The sequence below is a fragment of the Sebastes umbrosus genome, chromosome 10 (assembly GCF_015220745.1).
Source record: "Sebastes umbrosus isolate fSebUmb1 chromosome 10, fSebUmb1.pri, whole genome shotgun sequence".
In the NCBI taxonomy this organism is placed as follows: domain Eukaryota; kingdom Metazoa; phylum Chordata; class Actinopteri; order Perciformes; family Sebastidae; genus Sebastes; species Sebastes umbrosus.
In genome coordinates, this window is record NC_051278.1 from 8,454,502 (window position 1) to 8,480,253 (window position 25,752).

Sequence of the window (25,752 nt, forward strand, 5' to 3'; positions counted from 1 at the left end):
AAAAAAAATAAAAAAAAATGCACACGCATTTCTGCTGCTTTAAACTGAAGAGAGGTGGAGGGAGATTATCCTCAGACGTGTCATGCAGGGAGGCAAATGTTAAAACCTGTGGTGTAATTTTAAATGTGTACTTTACTTTAAAATGAAGTGTAATTGTTTTTTTTATGAAATCGACTAAACTCTGATGACAGTTAGACAGCAGAAATTATTATTATTATTATCATTATCATCATGATATGACTCTGCTGAAAGTCAATTAATTATTATATCGTATTATCTTACAGTCCAAAACCAAAGTCTTAGCTTGGTGATGGAGAGAACCTTACCACAAGTGCATGTTGGCGTTCAGCTTATTCCTCAGCGGAGTCACCACTGCAACAACACAAGAAAGGGAATTATTTGGTGTCGGATGTAAACTGTGCTACTAATAAAAAGCCTTGAATTTGATTCCAAGCACCTGCAGATACATTATTATTATAGTATATAAGCCCTCAGAAAATTACTGTCTTAAAAAAAAAACATATTCTGCATACCCTCAAACGCCCTCTCTTATTTGACAACAGCCCCCGTTCGCCACAGACGGCGGCGTTACCACCGTCAGATATGAAACCATCATAGCTTCCTCTGTTCCACAGGGGAGCTTTGTCTCCGTGCAGCGCTCATCACTTTCACTATTTGTTATTCCTACATGCAAAAAGCAATATTTCTGCGCGACCCCTCGTATTTGAGGGTCGCTGCCTGCCTCCCGTCTTGGTGGCTAGAAGTGTGTATGTGTTTAATATCTTTTGAGTTGCATTGCTAGGCAACAGGCTAGGAGTCGCATGACCTTGGGTTTACAGAAACAATGGCCGACAATTGACGGGGATTTAAATAGAAAGCTGAAGCTGAAGCTCGCAGTGCTCGGCTCCGGTGTCGGTGTGGTGAGAATGAAAACTTGCCATTCTGGAAGCAAGTCTTCTGACATGACGACAGACAATGGGCAACACAAACAGCCCGGTTGAGGTCTAGACATGTGAAGATCTCTGAAAAAGCAGCACTATTCCTTTTCTCATTCACGCCTGATGGCTTCTCCCTGATCTGATTGAATAATGGCGGAGCACAGGCTGAATTTGTACTTTATTGCCTGGGATAATCCTCGGCTGGCAGATTACTCTGTGAAAAACAGGCATCTGACTGCAGTGATATGGGCTTATGAAGAGGCTCGGGACAGTCATTCCCATTAGTGATGAAGCAATTAATCAATTAATTGATTCCTCTATTATTTCTGATTAATTGTTTAACTAATCTAAGAAAACGTGCTAAACGTGTGCATGTTCTCTGTGCTTCTCAGATGGGAGGATTTGCTGCTTCTCGCGTTTCTCTGTGACAAAAGTAAATGGAATACTTTGGGGGGATTTAGTTGGATTAAACAAAGAGTTTGAAGATGTCACTTTGTGCTCTGGGAAATATTGTGGTGCGTTTTTCAGTATTTTCTTTTTGATTTTATAATTGAAGAAATAATCAAAGCATTAATCGATAACCCTAAATTAACAATGTGACTACATTCTCAGTCACACCAACTTATCTAACGGCAACATTTCTGATCTAAATTAATTCAATGGAATTGCTGCAATCCGTGGAGATCCGTTGGCACTTTTGCTTTCAATTGAAGATTTGAGTTCAATTTTGGTGAACTTAAACATGTTGATTTACGCTGTTTACCAATAACAACATAATTTACACTGAGGGAAGGGACAAACATGCCCCCTCCACTTTTCAAATCCCAATTTTGTCCCTCCACTTGTATAGCTTCAGTTTGATTTTCTCACTAAAATCTCACTAAACACTGTCCTCTGATAAAATTCAGATGAAGAAATGTTCACCTGAATCATCTTCAATTATTAGCATGTGTTCCAAACAGTATTATGAAGCTTTGTGCTGGTTTCGCCTCTCAGGCCACATAGATGCTGCCCTCACTTTGTTGAGGCTGTACGCAGCCTGAGAGGAAGATCTGCAGTATATATTAACATCACTTCATGCATTTCTTTTATTTACATTCTTATTCCTAATTACTAAAAATGTAACAATTAAAGATTAATCAAAGCTAAGGCAGCAAAGGACAGTATCCCTGAGACAAGAACAGATGTTTGGTTTGTTTATTTCATTATTTGTTTTGTGATTAAAGATGTAAACGCAGCGTGATCTCAGTCTCAGTTCTCCATAAATTAAATTAAATTGAATTTTCAGTGTTAATAAGATGGAAATTTAGGCCTTAGACTTCTGAAAAGCACAAAAAACAACTTAATTTTAATGTGTCTTGTGCTAGGTTAATATAAATGTTTTTGATTGAGGGACTCAATGTCATATTAGGTGTGTTGCATGACACACTACCTAAGTAGTTACTACTGTGCGTTACAGAGCTTTTTAAGTGCGAGCTATTGGATAAACCACTTTCTGGTGTTACTGTTCACTTGCTTACTACGTCAGTTTGTCAGTTAAGTCAATGTTTCATTGGTGACTTTGGTGACTGTCATCTCAGTGTGTCACATTAAGAAACAATTTATTCCCAAACCTCATGGGCTGATAACTGTATTCTAATGAGGAGGAGGATTTCACATGCTATAATACAGTGTGTCAGTTTTGGGTGTGTAATAGTGCAGATACACTTCTTCTGCTCTTGCACTGCCTGAAAACACACTTTCAAGTGTTGCCATGTCTCTGGGGTCCTACCCACCATGCTCGGCTCCCAGCAGGCAGCACTCTGGCAGCATCTTAGGGTGTCTGGGATCCACCTCCACTTTGATGGATACGTTGTTTCCTGCACACAGATGGGAGAGCTTTTTCTTTTTATCATAAGGATTGATTAGTGTTTCCGTATGTGTGACTGTCTGACTGACTCGTCTTTGACTGTGCTGAGATATTCCTTCATAACAGTACCGATGGCGATCCGTCTCATGGTGTCGGACCGGCTGGGTTTTTCCGGCTCCAGAATCCAGGTCTTACTGTCGATCTCGTCCAAGACATCCCAGAACTCAGTCAGGGACTCCAGAACCAGCAGGAACTGGCTGTGGAGCTGGTCCAGAGTAGTCTAAAAAAACAGATCAGAACAAGCATAGCGGTCACTCACAATACTAAAGAACGCCGCGGTGCTCCAGCAGCAGCGAAGCTTCAGTTATAAACAAACTCTTCGTCATTGTTACTCAACAAAACTGTATCCAATCTGCAAATGTAATTTCTGTCATAGTAGCAGTCCAATACAATTAAAGATAAAGGTGTGTATTTAATGTCTTATGAACATGTTTTGCGGCGGTTACTTAACCTTGACTTTAAAGAAATATTTCAACATTTTGGGAAATACAGTTTTTACTTTTTTTCTGAGAGAAATTATTTCAATTTCATGTTTGTTATTAAAGTACGGAGCTGTAGCCTGAGGGCCATCAAGGAGGGTGACGAGAGGAGATGTCACGCGTCATCAACGCGTCATATCTTGGGGTAAAACACATGCGCAGTAAAATCTGATCTGCATTGCCGAAATTGAGCCAAAAGGTTAATGGTAAAGGTAACTTCTTGCAGCACTCCAATGAAGGGTTAAATTAAGCTAACTGAAATACAGAAAGAAACAGTAAAGTGTGATTAGTGACAGAAGGGCAAAGAATCCTTGATCCATGATTACATAGAAAAACCACACAGAGGAGCTGAACATCTTTGGTTTTGATAAAGCAACTGGAGTGAACTAAAAGTGCAGATAGCAATTGACCAGTTGGTTATAAACTGTAACAACTTAAGGCGCACACACATGGTCACACACACACACACACACACACACACACACACACACACACACACACACACACACACACACACACACAGAGAGAGAGAAGAGAAAGGGAGGCTGATAGAGGTGTCGGAGACCAATACAGATGGAATGAGAGGGAAAAAAATTAGAGGAAAAAATGAACCAAAAATTATGGGTCATTGTGCCAGCACAGTGCACACAATTAAGCATCGTCCAGGTGCTGAGAGCCTCAGCAATTACAGCCCAATTAATGCCAGTGCCATGATTACGGTTACAGCTCAGGATAACTACGCGAGGCCCAGTTCAGAAAGAAAAAAAAGAAAAAAGGAAGAAGAGTTGGTAATTGAATTCCTGCCATATCTGTGAGAAGAACATGAGTGAGAGCGGAAGGCTGTAAGAAACTATGAAAGACACTGAATCTGAGCTGAGATTTGCTCCTTGGCCATTTCAATCAGTCCTCTTTATCTATTTATGCTATCTCTGACCGACCTCAATTTAGCTCTTAAAAGCTGGCAGGCTGAAAGAATTCACTCCTCTTTACATGGAAAGGAATTAAGAATTATTCATTCGTTATTGTACATGTTTTTAAATCACACGACTACTCCTAATCTGGCATTAGTGTTAGTATGCCAACATTACTGAATTTTCCATGCAAGACATGAGCTAAGTACAAAACACAATCAGGTAAAGTGATCATTAATTAGCGTTTACTGTATGTCATTGAATGCACCATGGAGCTACAGTATAGAAAAGTCTGTTCCTGTTCGTCTTGATGAACAGATCCCAGGTCAGAGAACAAACGGGGCTGCTGAAATTATCATGATCAGTATTTGACATAGTCTATACTAGTATTTGAAGAAATCTACATATTCAATAGTCCCTATATGTTTCGCTGTGTGATTAATTTACATGGGAAAAATCAACAGTACGTTTGACTGGATATGATGTTGTTTATCTCTTCAAGGAAGAGCCTGTTTTAAAAAGATGCATATTTGGGAGCTACATCGTCATAATGCCAGTGTCATATGTCAAAATAAGAGGGTGTGATTGTGACTGACTGTGTGTATAAGCCACCACTTGGATGGGTTGGGATTTAGTGTTACATGTTTTTATTACACGGCTGTGTTGAATACTTGATTCTGATTGGTTAATCACGCTTGTTATTTCTTTATAGCAAACCGTTGCTATGTATAACAGACCGTTGCTATGGGCGCAGTTCTGATGTCGGACTCTGGCGGACCGTTGTTGTGTCAAATTATTGATTTCTTAAGTAAGTAGCCGTGTAATAAGCGGGATAATGTACAGCTAGCAGGTGGTCATGACACATGAGAGACCCCTCCGCTTCTCGTTGGGGTGCAGCATCACCCTATCGGGGTTTCTTTCACAATAATGACCGGCTCGCTTTACATTATCCCTTACATATATATTTATATTTTACTTTATCTTATTATCTCACTCTTAGTTTGACTAATAGATAAAAAGGAGAACTTTTAAAAGGTTTGATCTCCAAAGTTGTGTACACTTATGTATTGTGTGAATAAGTGTACACTTATTATAACATACTTATATATTAAAAAATTCAAAACGAAGCATTTGAATATTGATTTGGAGTTCGATTACCATGGCAACGATCGAAGCCTCAAAGCTTCGACGCATTTGGGTCAGCCCTAAAACTGACTTTTTTTTTAGGTGAGCCTTTTTTTTGGTGCCTCAAATACATTTGGCTGCTGCCCCCCCCGTCCACAGCAGTTCATTGCTTTGCTTCTGTGCTGATACCCCTGTCTGCTTCTCCAAACTGTAAGTAACACACTGACTATGGATAAGTACCTCATACAACCCCACTTAAAAAAAAATCTGCACTATCCCTTTAAGTACCAGCCATGACTTTCAAAACCACTTATTGGTCGAATTTACGTAACTATGTATATTAGATACAAGACAACATACACAAACACACATACAGGCGTTCAACAGTGGCTCTGATGTCCACACACCTTTTTATTCACACCGAAACCTCCTCCATTCCTTAATTCATGCAGTTTTTAGTTGTTAAAAATCACCTTTGTGTAGTCTGCTAGCACAAGACACAAGACACACACTCACACACACAGACAGAGGTTTATTTCTCTTCCCATTCTAGTTCCACACAAATGCACAGAGTGGCATGTCTTGGCCCTGCAACAGAGCAGGCAATAATTACTCATTCAAATGAACATGTCAGGACTGCCGACAGACAGGCCCTTCCCCCCCGCCACACACACACACACACACGCACGCACGCACACGCACACGCACACATCCTTCACACATCAGACAAAAAAACACACTTGGCACAGATGCAAGCACATACACACATGTATACACACACACACACACACTTCATGTTGCAGTGTGGGAGAGATCCATCAACGGCCCAGCAGGCAGACAGGCTCCATACGGTAGCGCTGTTCTAAGCTGGTCCTCACTGTACGCCTGCCATGTATCAGCTCAACGACACACACACACACACATTAGCATCTCTCTGCTCAAATTCTCTTTCTCACTGTTCTCTCCTCTCTCTGATTTTTGCCTACACCGTCACTCAACACACACACTGACAGCAGCCTTCTGTTATAGATTTGAAACACTAGGAGGAGCGGTCCAGTGCAATGCTAGCAGTACTTTTTTATGATGGACAAAGCGAATGTTGGTGTGACTGTAAAAAAACTCAAATGTGTGTGTGTGTGTGTGAGTTAGTGACACACAGACTCCGAGGCAGTGACAGAGATGAAAGGCAGAGGCAGAGTGAAAGAAGCAAGATGGCAAACAACAATAACGAGGAAGCAAAGAGATACAAAGAGCCCCACAGCTGGTTTTACATCAAAACAGTTTTACGCCAATTATAGTGGACTCAATTTGAGGGGCTGAAGGGAAAAAATGTCTTAATACAGCAGGTGGAGAAGTGTTTTGTCAAATTATGCAATCGGTAGCACAGGATGAGTCAAGTGTGTTTGTGTAAACCCTTAATCACAGTTTGAGCCTCAAAACGTCACATTACAAAACATTAAATGGGAACATCAACCCTCTCCACATTTGCGGCTCTGAGGTTTTAGCAAAAAAAGGAAATATATTTGACAAATAAATAACGTGACAGACTTGGGTGTAATGTAATAATCTCATGACATGGCAGCTGCGGATATGTGTGGCCTTGAAATGTCTATTAGAAATCTACCCAGCATGACCTTTTACAAATGCGGTACGTGATGATGATTGAATCTGGCGTTGTTATTTACTGGCATGAAACCTACAATACATAAAGGATAATTAAGGACAGGTTGTGTGATTATTGAAAAATAAATCATGAAGGAAGTAGATTACAGTTATGGTTTATGTCACTGGTGCAGGGGCATAATTTATACTGAGGATGGAGGTCTTGTTTTTTTTTGCCCTGCCTCCCACTTTTACAGTTTCAGTTTAATTCTCTCACTAAAAGCTCTCTAAACCCTTCGATGCCCTCTGACTATACAGCTGCCAAAATCCAAACGAGAGAAGAGAGGAGTCGGTTAAAGGTGTTGGTTCGCTAATCTGAGTAAGCATACTTTGTTCTTTAAAGCAATAAAACTTCAACAGCAGCAACAAGTGCATTGTGGATTTCTTATGCCCTAAGTTTCACCTCTCAGGCTACATGGCTACCCTCTTATTGGTGGCAGTTATTGAGGCCTTAAAGGTGCTAAATTCGAAATTCAGAGCATATTTATTGTCTCCGCACGGCTCTCAACATGGCGACAGCTGAGCTGGCGGCTTGCAGCTAACTGTTCTAACAGCGCAAACAATGGCAACAGTACTGACAGAGCTAACAGTGTTAATCTTGGGGCGATGATGCCGTGGGTCGGGACGGCGTTCTCATCTGTATCCGTCTGTATGAGAGCAGTGCAGAGCGGCGGCCGTGAGTTAACCAATAGGGCACTAAAAGGCACGCACGGCCAGCCCGGCCATGTAAACAAAGCACAGAGAAGCTCAGATTACAGCACACACAGAGGGAGAGCGACTTCATACTCAGGTGGACATTACCCCACTATATCTTAATAGTTATTTGCTGCTATATAAATGCGCTGGATATCGAATAGAGAACCTCTCTGGCCACATGCTCCAAACACATAAGGGGCAGCATTTCACCTCTATTACCATTCAATCTAAATTTAAAGCCATCACTTACGCAAAATTCAACCAAACTGCTGAATATCTGAGAGCCAGTCAAAATAACACTGCCATCTAATAATCTTCACGCGTTCACAGCTGCCGCTCTCTATCATAGTTAATAAAAGAACATAAACACAAGTTACCTGGTTGTAACTCTACTTCTACAAGTACTACAAACCTAGCGCACCATTACTTCACATCACAAAGTGAATGTAAGAATGAAAACACACTTACTGTGGGAAATATAATGAAAGCACTATAAGTTCTGATGACATACAGTACAACACATCTGTCTGATGTTGAGGTGATAGAGTAAAATCTGATGCTGAACTATAAATCCAAAACGCACGGTGGGTCTGTTGTTTACACTTCGTTCCAGGTATGAATGCAGCCCTCCAACCCTTTATGCAGCCTGAGAGGAAAAGCTGCAGACACTATTCAGGGCTGAAAAAACACTAACATCTGCCATCATGAAACTAGATGTGATTCTGAGGGTTAGTGCATAAATAATACAGCAATTTAGTAGAGTATCCTGATTTTACCATTATTGTGGAGAGCACTATAACCAGTTTCATCATAATTTGCTATTTACCAGATTGTTCTAAAAGGAAGGAAGGAAATAGCATTCATATTTACTGCCGTTTCTGACGTCAAGCATAAACTTTGAACCTCAGCTTTTAAGCAAAGTCCTTCATGTACTCAGATAGAACATCTACAATTCAATGACGAAGATGATATGATCGAGCTCCTGAACAGAGGTTGTTTTCTTAACAGCACTCACACAGAGAGTGATTCAACCTGCTTACATGATCGTTGCATCAGAACTTGACCACAGCAGTATCTCTATTACATAACCCAAAGTTGTTATAAGCTCCATATAATGTACAACATTTTCGGGAGCTTTTTTGCAACAGATGCATTTTTTAGTGCATTAATGTGTAGCCTTTTTAGGGATTTAATCACAATGGACCTAGCCTGAAATGCTGAGAAGATGATCATAGAATGCATAAATTCACAAGCTGCATGAAATAATTAAAACAAAATACAGTAGCATGGCCTTTACAAGATCGCTGACCATTTTGTCAAACTTTAAAGTAATAATCTTGAAGATTTGATGATCTATCGTTGAATGAGGTAACACAATGGTAATTGAGTCTATGGCCCACCCACTGATGGAAGCCCTTACATTTGCAGTATTATGATCTGGGTTTCTGTGGCAACACAATTACCGCTTATCGCCATAGGTGCAACAAAAGAGAACAAAACAGAGATCTTTTGAGATTGTATCTATAAACTGAGTCTTGTATGAACCCAAAGCACTTCTTTGTTTCTAATCAGCATTTCAAACATCAACCAAAAAATTTAAGGGGAGACACTACAGGTGAATAGGGTAAAGATTTAAACTAATAAATATCACCATGAAACTTACCCAGTTGATTACTTACATTAAGACAATTATTTTGTTGTATTATCATTATTAAGTTTTCTGAAAATGTATGTTTAAATATGAAAATGAGACATTATCTAATGCTAACTCTTGGTGAATTTAGGAGAAATCTACGGACATAAATAAAGTGTAGTAAAATAAATAAATAAATGTGTTTGGATGTTTTCTTACCACTAGTTTGAAGGAAGACGTGTTATGGAGGCAAAATAGCCCCAATTGTCCAGTGCATGAAACACAATGTTTTTGCCTGGGGTGTCTCCTTAATTTAGAAATGGATAATTAGTTTTGGTAGATATACTGTATCTGTGTACATACCTGTGGTGTCCAGGTTATGGCCAGAGGGACTGGCAGGTCAGCTGAGCATTCAGGAGCCTCTGCAGGGTGCTGTGGGTGTAGAAGATAAGACTGTTATGTAGCTTAAATTAAGACATCCTTTAAAAGTATCTAACATGAAAGTCCCCGGCTGGGAATGAGAGGCTGCTTCTGTTTGCCTCTGTCTGAAATCAAGGGCCATTATAATACAGGTAATTCCACCGCTCCTTATTGTTTTATGCCTGGCCTTTATTAGCAACCTGCCTTTATTGCTTCGTGCTTATTACCTGAATAATAGAGAACTTACAGTAAACCCTGGCATTAGTGCTGGTCATCTTTAATATGTTGCCAAAACCTCCTTAAGCCCTTAATAAGGAGCTTTGGTCCGTACATATGAGCCAGATTTCCTCTCTCTGTTCACCTTCAACATCAAGCTACTTTCTGTCCTTTCCCTCTCCGCTCTTCCTCTCTCTCTCTCCTCTCCCTGCCATCCAAGCCTCTATGTGTCCATGCCAGTGCTGCCTCCTCCCTAGCTGTGCCCAGTGAGGGATGACCTGGCGCTGGATCTGGTGGAAGCAGCTGGAAGGCAGGGACGAACTCCAAGCTCGCGGTGCCAGAGGGGTGAGGAGGGCCAGGTGGGCAGGTGGACACAGAGTGGGGTCCCCACCACCCTCCCTAGTCCCCGGTGGATGTCATCTGGGCTTAGCTAAGCACCACCTCACCATGCCTAGAATACGCAGCCCCACTGTGAGACACAAACACTACTGCCAGCTACTAGGAAAAAGAATTGGGAAGGTCCAATGACGTTTTCATGTGCTTTTGTTTGTTGCAGGGAAACTCATATCTTATCTAATAAGGTACAGTCTCAGAGTTTTCATTCACATATCTGACCTCAAGATCAGAGGTCAAGGGACCCTTTGAAAATGGCCATGCCAGTTTTTCCTTGACAAAATTTAGCGGAAGTTTGTAGCGTTATTTAGCGTTCTTACTGACAGCCTAACATGACATGGTTGGAACAAATCAATTCCTTAGGTTTTCTAGTTACATATTTTTCATTTCATTCAGTTTCACTCTAGCTGCAAGACTGAGCCCGCTACAACCTCTGTAAGACAGAAAAGTGTCCGGGGTCCGCTGTCAGATTTTTAAAAGGTAATAAAATTAAAAAAGAGGTAATAGTAAGGCTAGTGCTACTGGAATGAGTCATAAAACCCAGAAATGAGTCAGCATTTTAGCACTTTCAGTTCCCTCGTCTGGAAATCAATGTTTTTTTTTGAATGGGTTTCTATTTAGATGCCTGAAATAAGGTCTGTGGTTAAAACAAGCTGAAGAGACTTTAACGTTTTGCTCTGCGATATAAAATACATCAATAAATATCCCACTCGTGAATTTTTAAGCCTTTGTGTGTCTTTAAAAAGGCGTTTGTTGACAAGTGGCTAAATGAGACTACTAAACGTCATCACACAAGCTCGTCCGCCTTTACAGCCTCGTTGTGTTTACCCTCGCTCATGCAACCGTGATAGCCTAACGTTAGCTTTCTACTTCTGCCGATTGCATTCACACTTCAAAACTCATAAAAGTGGTGTTCATTTGTGAAGATTATCTTTCTGAACAAAACGCACAAGTATCATAAACGTCTGTTCGCCACAGAGTTTATTTTCTGCAATAATCCAAAACCCGATGGAAAAATCCCGTTGGTTTTTTGTCGAGGGAACCAGGGCGATGCTAACTTCCTGATTGGCCTGCAAAAATGCGTCATCCCTGGAGCACTCTATCATGAAAGCTCGCTACTTGACGCCCGTGTATCTATACAACATTGCCACGCAAAATATTGCAATACTATGCTGTATTGATTTTTTTCCCCATCCTTAGATAGAACTGATGAAATTTGATCCAAGTTGTAATTATCTGGAATTAACACAAGGTAATAATGTCTGACTGTGCTGAAATTTGTATAAACATACTTTTACTAGAGTAGTGGTTCTTACAATGAGGCCCTAGGACTCACAGGGATTTTGAGAATGCAAAAGTCTATTCTAGTACACTCTGACTACCAAAACCATTACGTTTTTCCAGGACAAAATATCATTCAACACACTTTGTCACCTCTTATCTGACAATTTGGGGATCTGTAACATGCAAATATTTCAAACGCTCTGTATTACACTGCTATTTCCCCCCAGACTACATTTACTTTTACCTACAGCAGGTAAAGGTTTTGTGTACTTCTCTCAACAGCAGCGAGCAGAGACAGCAGCTATGCAGATGAGTGTGGGTGTATTGGTTTTCTCTATGCATAGAGGAAGGTTTTCCATCATGCTGAGGTCTATGTGGAGATGTTTTATCTGTGCTACATCTCAGTCACAGCGGGTTATCATGTCTCTCCGCACCCTCTCCAGTTTGACCTAGATTTAGGGGCGCAGATGTAAATCACTGATTTGCTATCAGCAAATTGAACATCCCATATGCGCTTGGTGAAGTCGGCCGGTTTGGATTTGGATTGGCTGTAGGTCAACATTAAGCTGTAGAGAGTATTCCATTTGATGATGAATAATTTTCAGTGTGAAAAATTATCCAGTCCTTTACAGTAAACTGTGTGTGTGTGTGTTTCTGTGCGTGCAGGAGAGTGTGTGTCTTACCTTAGACTTGAGTTTAATAGTGAGAACGTGCTGCCTTCCAGAGGAGCCCTCCGCCTTCAGTCTCAACGTTCGGAACTCGGTGTCGATGAAGAGCAGCCTGAAGATACAAACACACAATAAATCAAACGTGCATTCACAGAGAAGGGTACGCAACACTGTAAAGTGACAGCGGCCATCATCCATCATTAATCACAGCGGCAGAGAGCAATATTGAGACATCAACTCTGCCTTTAGATTTATCACACAGGGTACCAACACGGTGACATTACATCAGGCCACAGCTCCACATTCACGCCCCCAAAACAAGCACGACATAACTACGGGCTCTGCTTCTATAAATTCTAATTTGCTTTTTCCTCCAGCAAGTGCCTTTTTAATGCTCTAATGGAGGAATATAACAAAACCAATCATGCTGATGCTGGGAACATTATTTTCATCCTGAGTCACCACAGAACACCCGGGATTTTATGCTTTCTAATAAAACTGGAAGCAAACATACTGACTGTATGTACACACTGTTAATTGCACAGTAGTCACTAATCTGAGGGCTCTTCAACGCATCAGCTGACTGATACAAAATAACTGGAGTGAGTACATATTTCACGATGCAATACAGTAAGGCTGCAATTTCACACTAATCCACATAGATTCATGCAAATAATAACTGTAATGAGGCCTGTACACACCATTTGAGAGGGTTTTTCTTCCTGTGCAGGACATGCAATTAGTCAGGAGAGGTGTCGTATTTTGCCGAAGAAAGCAAATATGATAATATTTCTGCAAAAGGATTGCTGAAGTTTGAAGCTGGAGTACCAAGAACACCAACTCAAAATGTATTTAATTGTTATTAGTACTCTAAGTGATTACTGTAGTTGTGTTAGGTTTTATTTATTATGTGAATTTGTTAAGTGTTTTGTATGTAATTATAGTCACAAATTTAAGTTAACTTTAAACTGTTGTGTTAACAGTTAATATCTTGTTCAATTTCAAATTCGCCTTAGCAATATAAAAGCCGCTCTATAATGTCGTCATTTCTTTTGCTTTTTTTTCTCGGTTCAGTCGCTGTTAAGGCACCGGGCTGCTTTAAAGAAGTCCTATTATGCTTATTTTCAGGTGCATACTTGAATTTTAGGCTTCAACAAGAACATGTTTACATGTTTTAATGTTAAAAAAACGTTTTATTTTTCTCATACTGGCTGTGCTTCAGCAGTAATTGGTGAACAGAACCTAACTTTTCGGATCCAGCTCCGCTCTAACTAGCTCTGTTTGAGGGCGTACCAAACTAGCCGTTATGCAAATGTGTTACATGGTGACATCACCGCGTTACAGAAAAAAAGGTAGGACTTCAAGCAAGGCGTTTCAGGCAGTTAAGAAGCAGTGTTTCTGCGGTAGAGAATAACTCCCTTTTACATGCACAAAGAAATAGCACACTGAAGGAAAGGGGAAAAAGCACAACATGTTCTCTTTAAAAATATTGTTTTCGCCCGGAAATGAAAAAAAAATAAAAGATACAAAACCCTACAGTCACGTGACTAACAGACTGGCGCAGTAGTTTAGTTTAGTTAGCGAACTGAAAAGTAGCTTAGTCTCCTGTGACCCTGACCTTGCAGAGTATCCTCCATTGCTTCCTGAGACACACAATGTTTGTTAATAAGTCCACCAGCTCTATCCACATAATTTGCATATCAACTCCAATCAGAAGCGAGATAAGGAGAACACTTCTTAATATCAGATGAACGTATTAATGTTTCAGTGGTTTTGTCCAGGCTGGGTGGAAGTAGGGTTTGGAGTTTGCTTAAAGACACTTCGACAGGCCACATGATTGAACAACAGACGTGAACAAACGTCAGCCAACCTCACTCTTTCCTTATTTGAGTAAAAGTGTAACACCACTATCACAACTTTAGCAGTTCCAGGGGGCGGATTCAAGCTCTTGTAAAATGATGCATCTTTCTGTGACCTTAAAGTGGCTTCACATTTTCAAGCCTGTGAGTCAACCTGTAAATCAGACCCTTTCCTTCCTGAGCTAATTACAACCTATTGAGGCTGAGGACAAAACACCGATCTGGCCCAGAGCGCGCACCAACACCGCCGTCAGATTTACTGCTGCACTATGAAGGAGTCCGATCCTCCCCCTCTCTCAAGTCCTTCGCTAGTCTACCGAGAACCTGAAGACAAAAAGACTGATCCGAGACAAAGGATTTTGGACAGTCCTCCTCCAGATTTACAGTACATTACGATGAACGCTCTGTGCCGAGGCTGACGTGGCTGTATATCTGCGGAGGATTTATGGAGAGTGTTAGAGAGGAGTGATGTGAGCACTGTGCTCGGGAATGACACACACACTTAGGGAAGTGATGGAATGATGGGAGACGGTTTCCAATGTGCCCGATTCATTAAAGTGTCCGCTCGCTCACACACTTGGCAATCAAACGCCGGCGAAGGGCAACGGTGCTGAAGTGTCATATGCACGCCAACATCTACACACACAATATCATGATCACCCCAATTCGACTCTTTGTCCCTTTCTTGCATGCTGACCTGATACATCTCTGCTCCCACGCTTACTCAATTTCGCCGCCCCCTCCCATCTCTCTATCTCTAAAACCATCTGCATATTGAGATCTCCCTAACACATTGCCATATCTGCTTCTTGTAACACACATCACACACCAAAACCGATATTAGTGCCACCTATCATGCTGAAATAATCTAACCGCAGTTTAGAACTTCTTGAATATACAACAAGACCCTGGTTATCCTCAGGTACATATTTACAAAGAGCACAGGCCCGTAAAATACCCATTACTGCTAACAGCAATAAATACACAAATCTGTCAAGCATGACCGGTTAATAGACCTACCCAAGTGAAGGAAGTGACAAGCATCCAAATGAACAAATCAATACATAAGAAGTTGAATCGTTGAAATGAAGTGCTGGTGGTTTGCACAACACGTGAATAACTGAATGTCGGTTCTCTCGAAAGGAAAAAATCTGTTTCTCGGAGTAAAAACACGCTGCAGTTACCAGTCTGTTAGGTCTAATAGGCAAACACACAGTACAAGGTATTTGCAGGTTTTAAAAAGTCAGATATTCGACATTATAAACACCTTTTTAAAGCCACCAGGAATTAAATGAATGTTTTACCACCCACTGCTCTCTACCTGCAGGGGGCTAGCAGTATGTACAGACTGCTATTACTATGAAAGGTTACATGAATATATATATATATACTGTGAGTTGGGTTTGATAGCACTTTATCCAGTCCAAATCAAGTATCAATCTGCTTGTTGGATCTAAATCCTTTTGTATACTTTATCGAATCAGGTTTTAGCTTTCAAATTTGCAAGTAACAACATAAAAATAACTAAAACTCAACATCTGTATTCACCTTCAGTTGGCTGAAGAGGCAGAAACATTATCGGTTTTGCATAAAGGTTTAACTGGGACATTCTCCTGAGATTGATGCAACACAATCCCCTAGATTATTTCTCTAGAGAGGAGTTGCAACACTGTTGGTCTTGTTGTACTACAAAGAGACACTCCGCTCACTCCGTGCGGTGTCTCTCCCTCGCTGCAACCGACACAACCCCCAACCTTTATGCAAATGACCACGCAATGATGTCACAAATATGTAAATGAGCGCATGCCGTCATCTAACGACTTTTAATGATCATGTTTTCCACAGTTACTTTGGTTGTTCCACCGTCCGCTATTTCCGCTACTGGGGAATAGCAACTGCAAAGAACTTACATTAATGCTCTTTAGCAACTAGGGATAGCTACCGGGGGAAAACAATAGCATTATCTTCTTCCTGATTTTGGTTGCGCAATGGTCGACGCACTTTCTTTGTGCCGTAAATCGAGCCTTCATTTACCCGGACAGTCGTACTCGGTGGCAAACAGAAATAACATTTAAAATGTTTACGTTTAAAACAGTGAAATGGCCTAAATATTGTATATTTGTGACATCACAAAATTACAGAAATCCTGAATACCAAAGGTCGTGTCTAGAAGGTAACCCGCAAATTGAGAAATCTGATCTGAAATCAGCAAAAACTCTCGCGAGACTTCCGAGAGAGAGTTCCCTTCTGGACATGGCCATGGTTTCAAAGGCAGTTTCTGAATACGGGCTGTGTGTATTTCTCCATGCATTGAAAGTTTCGATACTGTCACAGTATTTATTTAGCACTTAAACCTGCTTTATAATAAAAAAAAAGACATCAAAATCACACATTTTTCAAAATCACATATTTTTACAATATAGGACCTTTAAAGCAGAAATAATTTAAGTTATACCATTTATTTCATTCTGTATCAAGGAGACGAGTCAGACCAGTGCTCGGTATCAACCAACTTTAACAAACGGCAGTATCGGCAGTGAGAAAGTCTCATCGGGTATCACTAACACACACATTTCCATCTCCTCTCCTCTGAGGTCTCACACCCAGGATAGCAGGGACTAGCCGCCGCCCCTACTTGGCCATGATGGAAACAGCGTGACAGTCAGACGTCCTGCTGGCAAGACTGATGAGAGCATCCCATTTGCAACTCCACAGCCAAGTGAGCTGCTTCCAGACAGTGCACACCACGCACATATGTGCTCGTGTGTGCGCGCATGTCTTCTCTGAATGTTTTTTCTTTTTTGTGTGTGGTGTCGACAAAGTGATTAATGAACGGTGAGATCAACACATATGTACTGCAATGCTTGTGTGTGTTGCGTGAGAAATTCACATGCAAAAATGAAAGCGCACACGAGGTACGATAGAGGACGACGTAAGTCACATGTATGCAAACAATGTATGTGCAAACCAAGTGCACAAACACACACACTAATCTTATAAAGCAGAGACACCTATATATTAATTAGCCTGGTTTGCAGTCTAACTGTGCTAACCAGGACATTCTCATTACTTACTGGACGCAACTGCATAAATCCCAATACTATTTTTGATTGCATTTACATCCTGTGATTATAGGAGTCATTTATTAGCTGGCCCAATAACGTAACAAAATAAATATGAAAAAAAAAAATAAAAAATCCATGATAGCGTCTAATCCCTCAGCCCCGGGCCCGGTTGGCCCAGCAGAGCCCTGCTGTCAGAGAGCTGCTATAACTGGCCTCGGAAGAGCAGCAACGCAGTGTGACAGAGTGGTAACACTGTGATAAGAAGAGACTTTGGTACGTACACCGAGAGGCTGCGAAACATGGAGTGCCAGCTGTGCCCGTAATGAGCCCCGGAGCTTCCAGGGGCCACGTTTCGGGGCCACCGAGTGATGGCGGCTGACCTACTTGACCTCATTTTCCATTAATTAACACATGGTATGCCATCTCAAGCCAATTAAGATGACCACACTCTCAAATGCAGAAATGGAGATGTGCAGAGAGAGGAGAGAGAGAGGGAAGACTCACTTACCTGGCCCAATCAGCAGACAGAATTACAGCTGAAAACCCCTGGTGGCTATTAGCACGGCCCATACCAATTAAGACGCTAAGCGAATCTCGAGTGCTTTGGAGATTGAGGCCCACTGTGTATAATGCCTCCTAACCGTAACACGACACTGAAAATGATGTTGGTCCCATTTCCAGCATAAAGCATACCTTCACCCCCCCTTCTCCTATTAAAACCTGAGAGTCTTCAATTAGAGCCATTTGCATTTTGCTAATATCATAATTGTAGCCGTGGTCATTAATAGGAAAGTGGAAAATGAGTGTAGTAGTCAAGGCTTAATCCGAGCTGGGGGAGAATAGATATCTTCCCACTAACTCCCCCCCTCCTCCTCCTCCTCCTCCTCTCCTGACGGGTGGAGACGACGGTATTGGCTGGGCCTGTCACCGCACGTGGGCTCAGAGTTATTAAATGTGACCTGGATTTAACTATAACTCAATAACTAAAAATAAGGAAGTCATTAAGAGCCATTTGTTAATGTGGAGCTGTGTTGTTGCAGGCGCTCCAATCAGTTTAGACTGCTGGGGGGGAAAAAACAAGAACTGCTCCATATAGCGGTTTAAAGCACCAGAGGTTTCTAGCCGTATATATACACACCACGGTATGTTAATCTTACTTCTGGGGAAAATACACGAAAACTAAAAAGAATCTATATCAATAACTTACGGTTTCAATAATAACTTTTCCTCGTCTCTGGCTTGTGAGTTGCTCACAATTGCCTATTCTTGGCCTACAAACTGAGGTGTACATTAGTCCCTACAGTATGTAGCTTCTACGGAGAAAAGGAAAAGTTGATATCTAGATCATCCTTGTGAAACAGGCTCCATCAAGGGAAATTACTTCCAGAGTATCCTGGGACCGTGTAAGTGGGGTTAGGAACATTACCATGTTGTTCATTAAGAGAAAATACTTTTTTGATGATCACTTGATGCTCACTGTATGCCAATTTAAAACAACTATTTACATTTAGTGACGATTCATTCTGTAGCATTGCAGCAGCGGTTCCATCAATCATCGTTAGATCTGCAGCTCATCTTTAACGACACCCCCTTGGAAACCAGATGATGCACTCTGGGAAATGAAACTGGTGAAAATAAAGAAATTACCGCGTCACGGTTGTACGCCTCCGCCAACCACACAAGTTGCAGTTTACATCCATGTCTGTCTAAAATGTCATCACTTCATCATTTTATCCTATTAGATATTTGTGGGAAATTTTCACAATTAGAGTATAAATTATTGAATAATCGCCAAAAACGTGTTTTGTGAGGTCACAATGAACTTTGACCCCCAAATTCTAATCACTTCATCCTTCAGTCCAAGTGGAGTTTTAGTATCCACACTGAAATAAGGAACCAAGTAACACTAATGCTGCGACAACTTGAAGGTCCGAATTTTCCTAGTTGAAATTTCTAACTTCCAACCTCCAGGCATTCCAGGTGCACGAAAACCACGGCTGACCGTGACAAACTCATGTTTCTTTGGCAAATTTACACATTTGAACTTTCAGCAGTGAAGCCTCCACATTTTTTAATTTTTTTTTTCTATCATTTTCCCAAATAACTTTTGTGCAGAGAAGATAACTTTCAGAGGTTTTACCGTAACCAGCTAACTAATAACATGACGACATATTTTGACATTAAATTACATGCAGAACAGTTTTACTACATGATAGGATGTATTATTTTAATTAAATACAGTTTAATTCATGGTTACCATTAACAATGTGTGCTTCCATTGTTGTGTGACAATTGCTTCTTCATGAAGTCAGAATAGATGGATTTGCCCTGAGTTTACAAGTAGGAACTCCGACTTTGAGTGGTGTTGCATTGTACTTTTTCTAGTAGGAGGTTGGAAATTTTCGAGTTCCGAGTTGTCTGTAACGCATGATATTCAGTTTCTTTTTAGTTTCACTTCTATCCCTCTCTCATGTGCTCTCGCTCTCTTTTTTTCTCCCGCTTCCCATTCCTCGTTTCAGCCGAGGGTTTGGGGGAAAAAAAGGGAGATCATGTCTGAACCAGACTCTACATTATTTATGAGCATGCTCTTGGACCATTTAGGCAACTAAAGACTAAAACTGAAGATTTGCAGTTGCAATAGCGGTGCACTTTGTCACAATCTGAACATGTAGAGAAATACAGACACAGTTACAGGTGCTTACTCCTAAATAGAGTAAAATTAAACTTTCAGATAGTCCTATCGTTATTGTTGCAGATACCCAGCGTCGGCCTGCACAGCATGTAGGGCTGCTTGATTTTGGCAACAAAAATCATACTCACTATTATTTTGGTCAATAATTAGATCACGAGTATTTAACACGATTATTCAGCGACTTTGGAAACGTCATGCATTTAGAAAGAACATTTTGTAAAGCGCCACCTTTACCCCCGGGCCTTTCCAAGCCAACCTATAGCCAGTCGTGGCGCACCACCGACACACCCGGTGGGGGCCAGCCAGCCCTGAGGAGAGTTCCCACAAGGGGATCCTGCACCCCTGATGCGAAGGCACTGGAAGGCTGCTTTAGACGTGATTGATATTCTGTTTTAGTTCTAAACAAAAAAACAAATATTTAGGAGATTACTATTGGATTACCACAGCATACTGATTTAGATGTGTCAGAGAACATTTTGCCCGACTGATGGAAAAAATAAATAAAGAATAATCATTTCAAAAATCAGCAAGGGCATCAGCAATTGCCAATAATCGCTTCAATTGTCGATACAATCGTCAATCAAAACAACCCTAATCTTCAAACAACACAGGTAAAAGTGGTGTCAGAGTGACATGCAGAGATGGCTCCTCTACATGTCTCCTTTAAAACCTGGTTTCAGATACTGTATTAGTGCTCCTCGTAGTCACTTACTTGCCCCACCCAAGGGTCTCCATCTCAGAGATGAGCTGAGAGTAATACTGTGGAGGCGGGATGGAGCGGCACTCAGGCCGGTTCTTCAGACAAACTTCCTGCAACGACAGAGAGAATGCGTCTTATTTTAAAGGACCCATATTGTAAAAAGTGAGATTTTCATGTATTTTATATCATAAAGTAGGTTTAAGTGCTGTATAAATACTGTGAAAGTATCGAAAACGCTCAATCCACAGAGAAATACCCACAGCCCGTATTCAGAAACTGTGCTTTTGAAACAAGCCGTTAGGATTTTTGTCCATTTGTGATGTCACAAATCTACAATATTTAGACCATTTCACATTTTTAAACGTAAGCATTCTAAATGTGTCCCAGTTTATTTCCTGTTGCAGTGTATGTGAACGACATCAGCTGACAGGAAGTAAACATGGACCCAAGCTGTTGCCTAGCAACGTAATGCCGTTGAAATGCACTAAAACGGAGCGCTTTAGACAGAGTGTAAATACAGGTATATTCAGGCAGACTGTATGAGAAACAAAAAGTTGTTTTTTTTTAACATTAAAGCATGTAAACATGTTCTAGTAGAAACATAAAATACAAGTATGAACCTGAAAATGAGCACAATATGGGACCTTTAAACCCAGATTACTATCATATCACAACATCACCGCTCTGCAACATTATCTTTCTACTAAAAGCAAATAAATACAGCAAAACTGTATTGGGGTCAATAAGTGTTATGGCTTTGTTTTGTGGCAAGGTTGTTACACTTCTAACAAAATATACATGTACATGTGTGCCTCATTATCAAGGCTATTGATAGCGCCTGAAGGTTCCCATTTACTTTCTATTCATAAAGCAACAATGTCAAAGTGACCGCGCCAACCACTGTGTCATTCTCCTCCTTACCAAGACAGTCTTCAGCTCCAGAATGAAACTGACAAGATCAGTCGACTGCTGCAGCCTCTGTGAGAAGTCAAACAAGAGAGAAGAGACATCCTTGAATGGGAGGATAATGAAGTGACAGTGTCTATTTTTTTTTTCCTCTAGCCAGCCATTCAAATCAAACACAGTGTTTGTGATTAATGGGGGCTGCCACCAGCTTTAATAATTAATGATAGCTTAAAGGCTGTGAAAATAATGAACTTTGCAGCCCGGGGTGAAATATCAATCTCATCCAAATAACCCTGAGGGGCAGCATAACAAATAGGGACATTTTCCAGGCGATGTTAATTAAACAGTGAAAAATATTTTTCTCTGCTTCTGAAGTGAGGCAAGCCTGATGGGTGACAGGGAGTACGAGAACGACGCCGTGCACGATGCAGAGAACACAAAGGAGCCAAAATGACATGACAAAAAATATTAAAACACAGAACAATCAACCTGATCTCAATAAGAGCTGGCAGACACAACACAGCAAAACATATTGTGACGTAAATTTGCAGCAAAAATACACTGTGTTGGATTAATTTGGGGATGTGTGTGTAGAGTTTACCTGCTTCACTATGTGCTCATAACCATGCAACAGGTGTTTTAACTGCCAACAGCAGTGCAGCCTGCAAGAACAAAGTTATGAATAGTTAGACACATCAATATGCCTGGGTTAGGTATCTTGTAAAGAGAAAGTGAGATGATAATTTATACCTGGCCCTTTTAAACTGGCGATCTGGTGGTAGTAGAATTCTCAATCTGAAGTCTCTTTCCTGTGAGAATCATAGCATGACATGTGTAAATTACATGACAGGCACAAAACATTATTAAAAGTAAATTGAGCAGGTAGAAAACATGAATGTCATATTGCCCTTCTTTTTTATCTCTTTATCTTATTTTAATTTTATTTTTTTCATTTATTTATTTTATTTTTCTCTTGTTATAAGTTATTTTCCTAAATATTTCCCCCTGTCTTTTGTTTATTGTATATCTTTCCTTCATGCACCTAAATGTATTCTGTAACCTGTGATCCTATGGATGGATGGATGGATGGGTGGGGAAGGGAATTTGGACCTAACTTTATAAACAAATCTGAGGAATGATATCTATTTTGTTTGACTTATACATGTTTTGTATCTGTTATTTGTGTTGGATAAAATCTTTGAAAATCAATAAAACATATTTACAAAAAAAAAAATTAAATTAAGCAGAGTCACAGTCAGTGCTTCATTTAATAACCTCTAAAACTGACTCAAGAAAAACAACACGCAGTCTGCCGAACTCCATTGAGAAATTTCACAATTTAACGTTTCTGTGCTTATTTTGCAAATGTGCATATGCAGTATAACAAAACATTACACCTCATCTGAATCAACAATATGAACTCTTCAATTCGGCTTTAACCATACATAGGAAAAAAAACAATATTCTATGTAAATATTGCTTTTTAAAGTTGCTTCGCATCATTTCCCCAACTACGTTCAGCCAACGCTGACGTCAGTTAGCTAGCGTAGCGGGGCGAAACGTAGCAACGTTACAAAGTTAAAGGTTGATTAAAAGTTAAGTTTTCTAGAGTGCCTGATAATTACACGTATGCCGAACTTACCAGCGGTTTGTATACATTCATGACATGTATAAAGTTATATTCTATCAAGCATGTAAATGTGTCAATAGAGAGAAATCCTTAAAATGACATTTTTCTTAATGTAATTTGGTGAATCGTTTTAAACCAGGAAGAGCAACCCAACTGTTAGATGAACTTACCTGTACTGTGATGAATCCGTCATAGATAGTTTTCTCCTTGTTGAGAGGTAAAAGCAGAGGGTTATCTTTTACCAATGAACTCTCCATTGCTGCTAGTCTAAGATATTTCAAGTTAGGCTGTTAAATCGCAAGAAATCACTTGTTTTTAGCGGTTTTAGAGACGAACACACAGAGTGAACACGTGGAGGCTGAAGACTCCTAAGCCCGCCATGGAAAACAAAACACGGTGACGTCACGGTGCTGCCTTCAGTGACTTATACAACATATCGGAATGCAGATGCAGACACTTGTTGGTGTGACTTGTAAAATAGTTTCACTCTCTTGTTGTATATTAATTGTTTAACTGTTAATTGCAGTGATTACAAGGCCCATTTAGTCATTATTTTTTATTACCAAAAGCACTTCAATGCATTCTCTGATTTAGTATTTCGTAAGAATACTGTTATTGACATGGAGCGTTTGAACGTTGCATTAGCTGACAGACACTAGGAACTAAATAAAGCTCCATTTACTCTTCTGCTTATTTTTCCTCAATACTTTATTTAGAAAGTTCAATACAGTAGTTATATAAAGTACATATTTTTCATCACCAAAAAAATAAGTAAATATAGTTCACAGTATAAAAATAACATAAAAATAGAATAAACCATACAACAAATAAAATGTACGGAAAGGAAAAGTTGAAATAAATAAATAAACATCGGGTTCTGTTAAACAATTGGAATAAATTTAAATGTCTAAATAATATCTATTTAAAATAATAAATTATTTTAATAATAATTATAATAATATTTTTTGCCAAGTTTTCAATCGTAGTAAAATATGTTTTAAAATTAGTATCTTTAAAAGTATAAAAAGTGGGTAGTTTTTTAAGCCATATAATTTTATGGATATAATATTATGCTTTTAAGACATTAATATAATTAATTATGTAAATTTCATCTGCCGAAAAACTAGGATTGTTAAATCTTTGTTATTATGAAATCTTTTTCAAAACTGTTTGGAGAAGTTCTTCTGTAAATCAAACCAAAAAGAAATAGCATGGAAACAATCGACAAACACATCTTCAGTAGTTTCTCCATCATAACTCTTTTGCCTTTTACGAGGCTTACTTTGTTTCCTGCTGGTCTCTCACTGTCTCCCGCTCAGGTTATTACTGCGTGGGCTGATACCCAGGTTGTTCCTGAAAGGAGAAGTTGTGACTGTGACTGAAAGCTGACTGGAAGATGAATAACCACAGCACAGCCAAATTATTCTACTAAAATATGCCATAAAATGGGATATCAGGTAAAAGCAGAGAGAGCTAACGTGTGGCCCAAAGCTATGAAATCGCAATAAAATTAATAGGATAAAGGATCTCTCATAACAAAGGCTATAGATTTATGCAAATTCCAAATACTCATTTTGAGGTGTTTTAGGTGTCATCTTCAGTTTATAAATGTCTCTCATTAAATTTCTGTCTCACTTCTGTCTCACTTTCACTTTTCTTTTTGGAATAATGTTGTAATAAAGTTGACAACACGCTTCAGTTTGTGGCAGACATGGAGAATGATTCCCAAACTTAACTCTGAGTATTTTCAACGTCATTAATTAACACAAAAGATGACGGAAAATATTTAGTTGAACAGATAACTAGGAGCCAGTTTACTATATTTGCTTAATAGCGTACCATCTCCCTCTCTCTAGGTTACCCTGATTGGAACAGGCCTGCCTCAACACATGACCTGGCCATGCCGCCCACTCGGAAGACATTTTTATTTTGATTTAATATGTGTCTTTATTAAATTAACTGCTTATGAAGGAGATTAGGTGCACCAGTGTCGGGCGAGCTGGGCTGCACCGGTGGATGATACCGTCTGATGAAGTATTTTCATTATGAATGAATGAAAACTTCAACTAGAATTACCGCCTCGTTGTTGTATTCCTCTGCCAACCAGTCAAGTTTCAGTTTACATCTATGTCTGTCCAAAATGTCATCACTTCATCCTTTTATCCTGTTAGACATCTGTGTGAAACTGTCATAATTAGCATATTAATTCTTGAATTATGGCCAAAAATGTGTTTTGTGTGGTCACAGTAACCTTGACCTTTGACCACAAAATTCTAATCAGTTCATCCTTGAGTCTGAGTGGACGTTTGTGCCAAATTTGAACAAATTCCCTCCAGGTTATTCTGAGATATCGCATTCGCATATCACTTATCATGTATCGTGTATTGCATATCGCGTATCACTTATCGTGTATCGCATATCGCATATCACGTATCACGTATCGCGTATCACGTATCGCGTTTACAGACGTATAGACTGACAGATGAACAACACAAAAACATAATACCTCCGGCCACGGCTGTTGACGGTGCGAAGGCATAAAAACATGTTCACAAATGGACACAAT

The 25,752-nt window shown here is 40.0% G+C and overlaps 1 protein-coding gene across 2 annotated transcripts in view; it reads right to left on the reverse strand.

Annotated features, from left to right (window-relative positions):
* Positions 1–23,573, reverse strand: part of fancl (FA complementation group L) — a 35,065-nt gene extending 11,492 nt beyond the window's left edge. Inside the window, exons 1-10 of one of the 2 annotated variants that reach the window (XM_037783424.1) lie at positions 23,357–23,573; positions 22,307–22,365; positions 22,158–22,218; positions 21,572–21,628; positions 20,663–20,760; positions 12,350–12,446; positions 9,717–9,785; positions 2,917–3,067; positions 2,714–2,797; positions 327–372 (exon numbers count right to left, since the gene is read on the reverse strand). In XM_037783424.1, coding sequence (XP_037639352.1) covers positions 327–372; positions 2,714–2,797; positions 2,917–3,067; positions 9,717–9,785; positions 12,350–12,446; positions 20,663–20,760; positions 21,572–21,628; positions 22,158–22,218; positions 22,307–22,365; positions 23,357–23,443 — 809 coding nt within the window. In that variant the 5' untranslated portion in view covers positions 23,444–23,573. The remainder of the gene's footprint in view (positions 1–326; positions 373–2,713; positions 2,798–2,916; positions 3,068–9,716; positions 9,786–12,349; positions 12,447–20,662; positions 20,761–21,571; positions 21,629–22,157; positions 22,219–22,306; positions 22,366–23,356) is intronic. The other variant, XM_037783425.1, reaches the window with a different exon arrangement.
* Between the last annotated feature and the right edge of the window lie 2,179 nt (positions 23,574–25,752).